The 12,018-nt window shown below is 48.4% G+C and overlaps 1 protein-coding gene across 1 annotated transcript in view; it reads left to right on the plus strand.

Moving 5' to 3' along the window:
• The window catches only part of LOC140372569 (WD repeat and HMG-box DNA-binding protein 1-like), a 55,661-nt gene that overhangs the window by 18,839 nt on the left and 24,804 nt on the right, over positions 1–12,018 (plus strand). Inside the window, exons 11-18 of the mRNA XM_072459701.1 lie at positions 1,487–1,674; positions 2,185–2,369; positions 4,707–4,948; positions 9,548–9,682; positions 9,771–9,927; positions 10,457–10,571; positions 11,103–11,234; positions 11,315–11,496. Of these exons, the coding sequence (XP_072315802.1) occupies positions 1,487–1,674; positions 2,185–2,369; positions 4,707–4,948; positions 9,548–9,682; positions 9,771–9,927; positions 10,457–10,571; positions 11,103–11,234; positions 11,315–11,496 (1,336 nt within the window). The remainder of the gene's footprint in view (positions 1–1,486; positions 1,675–2,184; positions 2,370–4,706; positions 4,949–9,547; positions 9,683–9,770; positions 9,928–10,456; positions 10,572–11,102; positions 11,235–11,314; positions 11,497–12,018) is intronic.

The following is a 12,018-nucleotide window of genomic DNA, read 5'->3' on the forward strand; positions in this document are numbered from 1 at the left end:
TTGATACGAGGAAATGAGACTCGTCCGTTCAACCTTTAAGCCATGAAAATGCCCCAAATATGGCCAAATTACTAGTTAAATCGATACATGAGCACGGCGGGCCCCCTTCAAATTCAAACCCCGGGCCCACCGGTGATTTGAGGGCCTACGGGCCCCGGGCCCCCGTCTATTTTGCAGCCTGCAATAGAATCATATTTTCATACAATGAAAAGCCTCAAATCTAGAGTTCACATTTACTGTGGAATTCATCTTGAACACGTGTGTGTTTAGTTTATCTTTCCACATCTTTGTAGACGGCACTGGCCCTCAGCACTGGCCCCAACACGACCGAACGCAGCGGCCAATCAGATGCCACTTTCATCGAAATTAGATCACGGACACCGCTCGGCCAATGAGAAGCGAGAAGACTGTGAAGTGGCATGTCCGTCAAAACCAAACTTAAGCCATGAAAATGCCCCAAATATGGACAAATTACTAGTTAAATCTTGATTTTTTTTCGAGAAATTTTGATACAGGGGCCCGGGGCCCCTCCTAATTCAAAGCCTGGGCCCGCCGGAGATTTGAGGGCCTACGGGCCCCGGGCCCCCGTCTATTTTGCAGCCTGGTGTAGGTCTCTTTAGACTGGACACCTGTAGGTCTCTTTAGACTGGACACCTGTAGGTCTCTAGACTGGACACCTGTAGGTCTCTAGACTGGACACCTGTAGGTCTCTTTAGACTGGACACCTGTAGGTCTCTAGACTGGACACCTGTAGGTCTCTAGACTGGACACCTGTAGGTCTCTTTAGACTGGACACCTGTAGGTCTCTTTAGACTGGACACCTGTAGGTCTCTAGACTGGACACCTGTAGGTCTCTTTTAAACTGGACACCTGTAGGTCTCTTTAGACTGGACACCTGTAGGTCTCTTTAAACTGGACACCTGTAGGTCTCTTTAGACTGGACACCTGTAGGTCTCTTTAGACTGGACACCTGTAGGTTTCTTTAGACTGGACACCTGTAGGTTTCTTTAGACTGGACACCTGTAGGTCTCGGACACCTGTAGGTCTCTTTAGACTGGACACCTGCAGGTCTCGGACACCTGTAGGTTTCTTTAGACTGGACACCTGTAGGTCTTTTTAGACTGGACACCTGTAGGTCTCTTTAGACTGGACACCTGTAGGTCTCGGACACCTGTAGGTTTCTTTAGACTGGACACCTGTAGGTCTTTTTAGACTGGACACCTGTAGGTCTCTTTAAACTGGACACCTGTAGGTCTTTTTAGACTGGACACCTGTAGGTCTCTTTAGACTGGACACCTGTAGGTTTCTTTAGACTGGACACCTGTAGGTCTCTTTAAACTGGACACCTGTAGGTCTCTTTAAACTGGACACCTGTAGGTCTCTTTAGACTGGACACCTGTAGGTCTCTTTAGACTGGACACCTGTAGGTCTCTTTAGACTGGACACCTGTAGGCCTCCTCATGAGTAACGTGTTCTCCGTCTGCAGACACTGACTCTCTGAAACTCGGGGGACAGAAGTTCCTGGATGAAGATGATGACGGAGGCGGTTCTGTAGCGCCTCCTGCTGGTCCTCCGGTGTCACTGCGTCCCGTGTACGAGGGCCCTTTGGCCACGCCTCCTCAGAGAGCCTTCCAGCCCGGGGCCACAGCGGCTCACCTCACCCACAGATTCATGGTACACACTTCTGAGCAGGATCTTCTGAGCTACAGCGCTCGCTCTGTCAGACTCCTCGGCTCTGGACCAATCAGACGCCGTAGATCTGGACTCTTTGGGTTGTGCTCAATATGTTCATAAAGTGTTAGATTGAGAAGAACATTTCCTCTGGGGACAATATATTACATTTGAGATAATTTCATGGATGTTTGAAGAAATGCACGATTTCAATATTGAGTTTAGAGTAAAAAATCAAGAAGAAAAAGAGCGGATAAAGAATATAAAAGGGGGAAAAAATCTAATAAATTAATAATGTGATATTTCTGACATTTGTCTGATAATTAAACCTCGACTAAAACGCTTCAAGACATTTGGATTGACATTGTCTGAATATAGTGTCTGGGCTTAGTTTACTTTAAAGTTTCAGTGGACACGCTTTACGTCCAACGCTTCATCTCGTCTCCTGCAGTTTCCACCACAGTTGTAGTTCATAACCTCATTTGATGTGCCCTGACCCGCCCCGTGTCTCAGGTGTGGAACTCGGTGGGGATCGTCCGTGGATATAACGACGAGCCGGAAAACGCCGTCGACATCGAGTTCCACGACTCGGCCGTTCACCACAACATGCACCTGTCCAACGCACTGGGACACAAGATGGCCGACATCTCCCAGGAGGCCGTGCTGCTGGCCTGCCCCGGCACCGACGAGCTCGCCAGGTACAGCCGGGGCATCTGACACATCTGACGTACGGAGGGAGGGCAGCAGGACCTAGAACCGAGACTAGAACCGAGACTAGAACTCTTATAGTGTTTCAGAGTCTGTTCTTTACGGGCTGAACATCTCAGTAAACTCTTGTGTCCTTCTCCCTCAGTAAACTCTTGTGTCCTTCTCCCTCAGTAAACTCTTGTGTCCTTCTCCCTCAGTAAACTCTAGTGTCCTTCTCCCTCAGTAAACTCTAGTGTCCTTCTCCCTCAGTAAACTCTTGTGTCCTTCTCCCTCAGTAAACTCTTGTGTCCTTCTCCCTCAGTAAACTCTTGTGTCCTTCTCCCTCAGTAAACTCTAGTGTCCTTCTCCCTCAGTAAACTCTAGTGTCCTTCTCCCTCAGTAAACTCTTGTGTCCTTCTCCCTCAGTAAACTCTAGTGTCCTTCTCCCTCAGTAAACTCTAGTGTGTCCTTCTCCCTCAGTAAACTCTAGTGTGTCCTTCTCCCTCAGTAAACTCTAGTGTGTCCTTCTCCCTCAGTAAACTCTAGTGTCCTTCTCCCTCAGTAAACTCTTGTGTCCTTCTCCCTCAGTAAACTCTTGTGTCCTTCTCCCTCAGTAAACTCTTGTGTCCTTCTCCCTCAGTAAACTCTTGTGTCTTTCTCCCTCAGTAAACTCTAGTGTGTCCTTCTCCCTCAGTAAACTCTTGTGTCCTTCTCCCTCAGTAAACTCTAGTGTGTCCTTCTCCCTCAGTAAACTCTAGTGTGTCCTTCTCCCTCAGTAAACTCTAGTGTGTCCTTCTCCCTCAGTAAACTCTTGTGTCCTTCTCCCTCAGTAAACTATTGTGTCCTTCTCCCTCAGTAAACTCTTGTGTCCTTCTCCCTCAGTAAACTCTAGTGTGTCCTTCTCCCTCAGTAAACTCTTGTGTCCTTCTCCCTCAGTAAACTCTTGTGTCCTTCTCCCTCAGTAAACTCTTGTGTCCTTCTCCCTCAGTAAACTCTTGTGTCCTTCTCCCTCAGTAAACTCTTGTGTCCTTCTCCCTCAGTAAACTTTAGTGTGTCCTTCTCCCTCAGTAAACTCTTGTGTCCTTCTCCCTCAGTAAACTCTAGTGTGTCCTTCTCCCTCAGTAAACTCTAGTGTCCTTCTCCCTCAGTAAACTCTTGTGTCCTTCTCCCTCAGTAAACTCTAGTGTCCTTCTCCCTCAGTAAACTCTTGTGTCCTTCTCCCTCAGTAAACTCTTGTGTCCTTCTCCCTCAGTAAACTCTTGTGTCCTTCTCCCTCAGTAAACTCTTGTGTCCTTCTCCCTCAGTAAACTCTAGTGTCCTTCTCCCTCAGTAAACTCTTGTGTCCTTCTCCCTCAGTAAACTCTTGTGTCCTTCTCCCTCAGTAAACTCTAGTGTCCTTCTCCCTCAGTAAACTCTAGTGTGTCCTTCTCCCTCAGTAAACTCTAGTGTGTCCTTCTCCCTCAGTAAACTCTAGTGTGTCCTTCTCCCTCAGTAAACTCTAGTGTGTCCTTCTCCCTCAGTAAACTCTAGTGTCCTTCTCCCTCAGTAAACTCTTGTGTCCTTCTCCCTCAGTAAACTCTTGTGTCCTTCTCCCTCAGTAAACTCTTGTGTCCTTCTCCCTCAGTAAACTCTAGTGTGTCCTTCTCCCTCAGTAAACTCTAGTGTGTCCTTCTCCCTCAGTAAACTCTTGTGTCCTTCTCCCTCAGTAAACTCTAGTGTGTCCTTCTCCCTCAGTAAACTCTAGTGTCCTTCTCCCTCAGTAAACTCTTGTGTCCTTCTCCCTCAGTAAACTCTTGTGTCCTTCTCCCTCAGTAAACTCTAGTGTGTCCTTCTCCCTCAGTAAACTCTTGTGTCCTTCTCCCTCAGTAAACTCTTGTGTCCTTCTCCCTCAGTAAACTCTTGTGTCCTTCTCCCTCAGTAAACTCTTGTGTCCTTCTCCCTCAGTAAACTCTTGTGTCCTTCTCCCTCAGTAAACTCTAGTGTGTCCTTCTCCCTCAGTAAACTCTTGTGTCCTTCTCCCTCAGTAAACTCTAGTGTCCTTCTCCCTCAGTAAACTCTAGTGTGTCCTTCTCCCTCAGTAAACTCTAGTGTGTCCTTCTCCCTCAGTAAACTCTAGTGTGTCCTTCTCCCTCAGTAAACTCTTGTGTCCTTCTCCCTCAGTAAACTCTAGTGTGTCCTTCTCCCTCAGTAAACTCTTGTGTCCTTCTCCCTCAGTAAACTCTAGTGTGTCCTTCTCCCTCAGTAAACTCTTGTGTCCTTCTCCCTCAGTAAACTCTTGTGTCCTTCTCCCTCAGTAAACTCTTGTGTCCTTCTCCCTCAGTAAACTCTAGTGTGTCCTTCTCCCTCAGTAAACTCTTGTGCGTGCACTTCTCGTCCTGGGACACTAATAAAGAGTGGCTGGTGGACCTGCCGCAGGGCGAGGACGCTCAGGCGCTGTGTTTGGGCCGAGGCTGGGCCGCCGTGGCCACATCTGCCCTGCTCCTGAGACTCTTCACCATCGGAGGAATCCAGAAGGAAGTGTTCAGCCTGAGCGGGAACGTGGTGTGTTTGTGCGCGCACGGAGAGCAGCTATGTGTCGTCTACCACAGAGGTATTTAACGTGTGCGTGCCGTGACGTGATGTGATGTGATGTTGCATAACCATATCTGCTTTAAATCGCAGGCCGATTCGTTGGTTTGGCTTGTCACATGACTAAAGACAAAAGTAAACTCTATGAAGCTTTAAGTTACTCTCGTGAGTGGCTCCTGTGTTCAGGGTAGAAAAAGCTTCAGTTGTTTCATCTGGACTCAGTTTGAAAAAATAGACGTTTCGACTCTCATCCAAGACTCATTGTCAATAAAAGAATTTAGTGAATTTAATGAAGTAGAAAGAGTTGTTTGTTTCAACAGAAACTCCCCCTTGTATCTACCGAGCCTATTCAGAATCTTAATGGTCTATTAGAATCCTCTTTGTCTTTGTGAGACCCTGGCTCAACCACCCTGAGGACCTGATTAGCATATAAATGTCTTTGTCCTGGTCCTCTACCTTTCCAGGGGTTCAGTAACCCATTATAAATAACAGGAAGATTAAACCTAAGCCCTCCATTTCTGTTTAAAGAAGGTCTTTCTTTTTTAACAAAAATAGCTTCCTTGACTCCTCTTTCAAACCATCTTTTCTCCTGCTTAAAACCTTCACCTCACCGTCTTCAAACGAGTGATTAGAGGCTTCAAGATGGAGATGCACGGCGCTCTGTGGACCTGAACTTGTATTTCTTCTGTGCTGATAAAGCCTCTTGTGTAGAGGCTGTTTCGTCTCACCTATGTAACGTTCTTTACAACTTTCTTCACTGCATTGGATCGAATAAACTACATTGCTCTGTTTTTGTCCTTAGGGTGAACCAGTTTTTGTCTTAAAGTGTTTCCTGGTTTAAAATAAACAGGGACTGTCTAAAAATTCTCTGCAGTTTTTCCGACAGGCCAGACACATAAGGGATAGAAACACCCTTCCTTCTCTGTTCAGTTTCCCTTTTGTCCTGCTTCTTGGTTCTCTTCACTCTGTTGAGAGCCCAAGCGGGGTAACCACAGGCTGAGAGGGCATTTCGGACATGTTTTTCCTCTTTCTTCTTGCCCTCTGAGCTGGTGGGCACACCTTGAGCTCTGTGTTGTAAGGTTCTGATCACTCTCAGCTTGTGCTGTAGTGGGTGGTTGGAACCAAAGAGCAGATACTGGTCCGTGTGTGTAGGTTTCCTATATACTTCTATTTGGAGTTTCCCGTCCTCTCCTCTGATCGTGGAACAATCAAGAAAGGCCAAGCGATTCTCCTTAGGGTCTTCTCTTGTAAACCTGATATGTGGGTCCACAGCATTGATGTGATCAGAGAAGGTTTCCAGCTCTTGTTTCTTGATTGTTACAAAAGTATCATCGACATAGCGGAGCCACAGTTTTGGGGCTATGCCTGAGAATGAGGACAGTGCCTTCTTCTCAAAGTGCTCCATGTACAGGTTGGCCACTATGGGAGAGACGGGCGAGCCCATGGCACAGCCATAAATCTGTCTGTAAAATTGTCCCCGGAATTGAAAGTAAGTGGTGTTCAGACAGATGTCCAACAGTTTACATATGTGTTCAGGTGTCAGTTTGGTCCTTTCCTGTAGGGTGGTGTCTTCCTGCAGTCTGATCCTCACTGCTGCTACTGCATCAGAGGTCAGAGGTCAGATGCAGGTGAACAGGGACACAACATCATATGAAACCATGAGGTCATCTGGGTCCAGTTGGAGATGTTTCACTTTGTCCACAAAGTTGTGCGTGTTTTCCACATGATGTTCCGAATTCCCCACAAGCGGAGCCAATATAGTTGTTAAATGCTTGGCCACATTGTAAGTGATGGAATCTGTGCTGCACACTATGGGTCACACTGTTATTTATAATGGGTTACTGAACCCCTGGAAAGGTAGAGGACCAGGACATTTAGATGCTAATCAGGTCCTCAGGGTGGTTGAGCCAGGGTCTCACAAAGACAAAGAGGATTCTAATAGCCCATTAAGATTCTGAATAGGCTCGGTAGATACAAGGGGGAAGTTTCTGTTGAAACAAACAACTCTTTCTACTTCAGGAAGGCTCCGCCCAATGGGCGGGTCTTACCACAGAACAGTATTAATATCGGAGTTCTCGATCTAAATTCTTTTATTGACAATGACTCTTGGATGAGAGTCGAAACGTCTATTTTTTCAAACTGAGTCCAGATGAAACAACTGAAGCTTTTTCTACTATGGAACACGCCTGGACGAATGAGGGATTACACCGACATATTTCCAAGAATCCTGTGTTCAGGGTTTCATCATGAGTGACTCCTGTGTTCAGGGTTTCATCATGAGTGGCTCCTGTGTTCAGGGTTTCATCATGAGTGGCTCCTGTGTTCAGGGTTTCATCATGAGTGGCTCCTGTGTTCAGGGTTTCATCATGAGTGACTCCTGTGTTCAGGGTTTCATCATGAGTGACTCCTGTGTTCAGGGTTTCATCATGAGTGGCTCCTGTGTTCAGGGTTTCATTATGAGTGACTCCTGTGTTGAGGGTTTCATCATGAGTGACTCCTGTGTTCAGGGTTTCATCATGAGTGGCTCCTGTGTTCAGGGTTTCATTATGAGTGACTCCTGTGTTCAGGGTTTCATCATGAGTGACTCCTGTGTTCAGGGTTTCATCATGAGTGACTCCTGTGTTCAGGGTTTCATCATGAGTGACTCCTGTGTTCAGGGTTTCATCATGAGTGGCTCCTGTGTTCAGGGTTTCATCATGAGTGACTCCTGTGTTCAGGGTTTCATCATGAGTGGCTCCTGTGTTCAGGGTTTCATCATGAGTGGCTCATGAGTGGCTCCTGTGTTCAGGGTTTCATTATGAGTGGCTCCTGTGTTCAGGGTTTCATCATGAGTGACTCCTGTGTTCAGGGTTTCATCATGAGTGACTCCTGTGTTCAGGGTTTCATCATGAGTGACTCCTGTGTTCAGGGTTTCATCATGAGTGACTCCTGTGTTCAGGGTTTCATCATGAGTGACTCCTGTGTTCAGGGTTTCATCATGAGTGACTCCTGTGTTCAGGGTTTCATCATGAGTGACTCCTGTGTTCAGGGTTTCATCATGAGTGACTCCTGTGTTCAGGGTTTCATCATGAGTGGCTCCTGTGTTCAGGGTTTCATCATGAGTGACTCCTGTGTTCAGGGTTTCATCATGAGTGACTCATGAGTGGCTCCTGTGTTCAGGGTTTCATCATGAGTGGCTCCTGTGTTCAGGGTTTCATCATGAGTGACTCCTGTGTTCAGGGTTTCATCATGAGTGACTCCTGTGTTCAGGGTTTCATCATGAGTGGCTCCTGTGTTCAGGGTTTCATCATGAGTGGCTCCTGTGTTCAGGGTTTCATCATGAGTGGCTCCTGTGTTCAGGGTTTCATCATGAGTGGCTCCTGTGTTCAGGGTTTCATCATGAGTGGCTCCTGTGTTCAGGGTTTCATCATGAGTGGCTCCTGTGTTCAGGGTTTCATCATGAGTGACTCCTGTGTTCAGGGTTTCATCATGAGTGACTCCTGTGTTCAGGGTTTCATCATGAGTGACTCATGAGTGGCTCCTGTGTTCAGGGTTTCATCATGAGTGGCTCCTGTGTTCAGGGTTTCATCATGAGTGGCTCCTGTGTTCAGGGTTTCATCATGAGTGGCTCCTGTGTTCAGGGTTTCATCATGAGTGACTCCTGTGTTCAGGGTTTCATCATGAGTGACTCCTGTGTTCAGGGTTTCATCATGAGTGGCTCCTGTGTTCAGGGTTTCATTATGAGTGACTCCTGTGTTCAGGGTTTCATCATGAGTGGCTCCTGTGTTCAGGGTTTCATCATGAGTGACTCCTGTGTTCAGGGTTTCATCATGAGTGACTCCTGTGTTCAGGGTTTCATCATGAGTGACTCCTGTGTTCAGGGTTTCATCATGAGTGGCTCCTGTGTTCAGGGTTTCATTATGAGTGACTCCTGTGTTCAGGGTTTCATCATGAGTGACTCCTGTGTTCAGGGTTTCATCATGAGTGACTCCTGTGTTCAGGGTTTCATCATGAGTGACTCCTGTGTTCAGGGTTTCATCATGAGTGACTCCTGTGTTCAGGGTTTCATCATGAGTGACTCCTGTGTTCAGGGTTTCATCATGAGTGACTCCTGTGTTCAGGGTTTCATCATGAGTGACTCCTGTGTTCAGGGTTTCATCATGAGTGGCTCCTGTGTTCAGGGTTTCATCATGAGTGACTCCTGTGTTCAGGGTTTCATCATGAGTGACTCCTGTGTTCAGGGTTTCATCATGAGTGACTCCTGTGTTCAGGGTTTCATCATGAGTGACTCCTGTGTTCAGGGTTTCATCATGAGTGACTCCTGTGTTCAGGGTTTCATCATGAGTGACTCCTGTGTTCAGGGTTTCATCATGAGTGACTCCTGTGTTCAGGGTTTCATCATGAGTGGCTCCTGTGTTCAGGGTTTCATCATGAGTGACTCCTGTGTTCAGGGTTTCATCATGAGTGACTCCTGTGTTCAGGGTTTCATCATGAGTGACTCCTGTGTTCAGGGTTTCATCATGAGTGACTCCTGTGTTCAGGGTTTCATCATGAGTGACTCCTGTGTTCAGGGTTTCATCATGAGTGGCTCCTGTGTTCAGGGTTTCATCATGAGTGGCTCATGAGTGGCTCCTGTGTTCAGGTCCAGGCATCTCTGGAGACCAGGCTCTGGGCGTCCAGCTGCTGTCTCTGTCCAGGAGGAGGAGACTGATCCTGGACACGCCTCTGCCTCTGAGTCCTTGCTCTCACCTCAGCTGGATGGGCTTCAGCGCCGAGGGTCTGAACCTCCACCATCATCTTCAGGGACCCCGAGGGCGTGGTCCCCGAGGGCGTGGTCCGGATGTTGATCCTTTCTGTGTTTTCAGGGACCCCGTGCTCTGTGGACTCCGAGGGCGTGGTCCGGATGTTGAACCGCTCTTTGGGAAACACCTGGACTCCGATCTGTAACACCAGAGACACCTGCAAGAGCAAGTCTGACCACTACTGGGTCATCGGCGTCCACGAGAACCCTCAGCAGATCAGGCAAGAACAAAGAGCCTTAGCAACACAAAGCTAGCAAAGCACGTTAGCTTTTGCCACGCCCCTCACACACTAGCTTTAGCCACGCCCCTCACACACACTAGCTTTAGCCACGTCCCTCACACACACTAGCTTTAGCCACGCCCCTCACACACACTAGCTTTAGCCACGCCCCTCACACACACTAGCTTTAGCCACGCCCCTCACACACACTAGCTTTAGCCACGTCCCTCACACACACTAGCTTTAGCCACGCCCCTCACACACACTAGCTTTAGCCACGTCCCTCACACACACTAGCTTTAGCCACGCCCCTCACACACACTAGCTTTAGCCACGCCCCTCACACACACACTAGCTTTAGCCACGCCCCTCACACACACTAGCTTTAGCCACGCCCCTCACACACTGAACACTAAAGCTCTTTTAGTGTCTTAAGAGTCCTTCAGGAGGACTTAGACCTGCGCTAACCCAAACGTGGCCTTCACACAGGTAATGATGGGCGTGTTTTGCGTTTGTGGGTGTGTTCCAGGTGTATCCCGTGTAAAGGCTCCAGGTTCCCTCCCACTCTGCCCAGACCTGCTGTGGCCGTGCTCTCCTTTAAGATCCCTCTGTGTCAGACGTCCACAGAGAAGGGTCAGATGGAGGTACTGTCCAGAACCACGTTGTGTTCTTGTGACATCACCACATTTAAACTGTTTGAATCCTCAGGTGAACTCTGTGTGGCAGAGGTCAGAGGTCACGTTCATGTCTAATTACTGTGCCGATCCAGTCTTCTCTGTCGCCACAAATAAACAAAAGTCACATTATTATTTAACATTAAATGAAAAAAGTATATTTGTCATTGTGATGGTGGAATGCCGTAGTCCTGGTTTGGACCTGGTTTAGTCCTGGTTTAGGGCTGGTTTAGGGCTGGTTTAGACCTGGTTTAGACCTGGTTTAGACCTGGTTTAGTTCTGTTTTGTACTTGGACTGTCGCAGATATGCCACAAACCCTAAAGTGTCTTATTTTAAGTGTTATGATGTCATGTCAACACAGCCTTGTTTTAGGTTCAATTGAAGTAAAAATCCCCTTTTCAAATATTTCTTTTGTAAAATCTTGTTTAGTTTCGAGTTTAGTCTTGGTTTAGATCTGCTGAGATGGTTTAGTCCTGGTCTAAACCCTGTTCTGTTCTCAGGAGCAGTTCTGGAGGTCCACGCTGCTTCACAATCACTTCAGTTTCCTGTCGTCGAGCGGATACGAGATCGACGAGGACGCTCAGAGCAAGAGTCTGAAGGAACAACAAGAACTGCTCATGAAGATGTTTGCTGTGAGTTTTCACCTTTGACCTGTTTCGCAGCTCTCCTGTGACCTTTGACCCTCAGCTCCCCTGTGACCTTTGACCCTCAGCTCTCCTGTAAACTGCACCGTGAGTTCCGCTGTGTGGAGTTGGCAGAGATGATGAGTCAGAACCTTGTGACTCTGGCCATTAAATACGCGTCTCGCAGCGGAAAGATGGGACTGGCCCAGAGGCTGAGTGAGATCGCCCTGGAGAAGGACCAGGACCAGGACCAGGACCAGGAGCCGGCCAGGTATGCAGGATGGGACGGCATCTGACACACACCCTTCATCTGCTCGCTTTAGCCTCCGTGTGCCGCTCGCTTTAGCCTCCGTGTCTCGCTTTAGTCTCCGTGCGCCGCTCGCTTTAGCCTCCGTGCGTCGCTCGCTTTAGCCTCCGTGCGCCGCTCGCTTTAGCCTCCGTCTGTTGCTCGCTTTATCCTCCGTGCGGCGCTCGCTTTAGCCTCCGTGCGCCGCTCGCTTTAGCCTCCGTGTGCCGCTCGCTTTAGCCTCCATGTCTCGCTTTAGCCTCCGTGTGTCGCTCGCTTTAGCCTCCGTGTTTCGCTTTAGCCTCCGTGTCTCGCTTTAGCCTCCGTGCGCCGCTCGCTTTAGCCTCCGTGTGCCGCTCGCTTTAGCCTCCGTGTGCCGCTCGCTTTAGCCTCCGTGTCTCGCTTTAGCCTCCGTGTGTCGCTCGCTTTAGCCTCCGTGTTTCGCTTTAGCCTCCGTGTCTCGCTTTAGCCTCCGTGTGCCGCTCGCTTTAGCCTCCGTCTCTCGCT

This window comes from Eucyclogobius newberryi, unplaced genomic scaffold (genome assembly GCF_026437365.1).
Source record: "Eucyclogobius newberryi isolate DKJ021-1_F unplaced genomic scaffold, fEucNew1.0.hap1 SCAF_258, whole genome shotgun sequence".
Classification (NCBI taxonomy): Eukaryota; Metazoa; Chordata; class Actinopteri; order Gobiiformes; family Gobiidae; genus Eucyclogobius; species Eucyclogobius newberryi.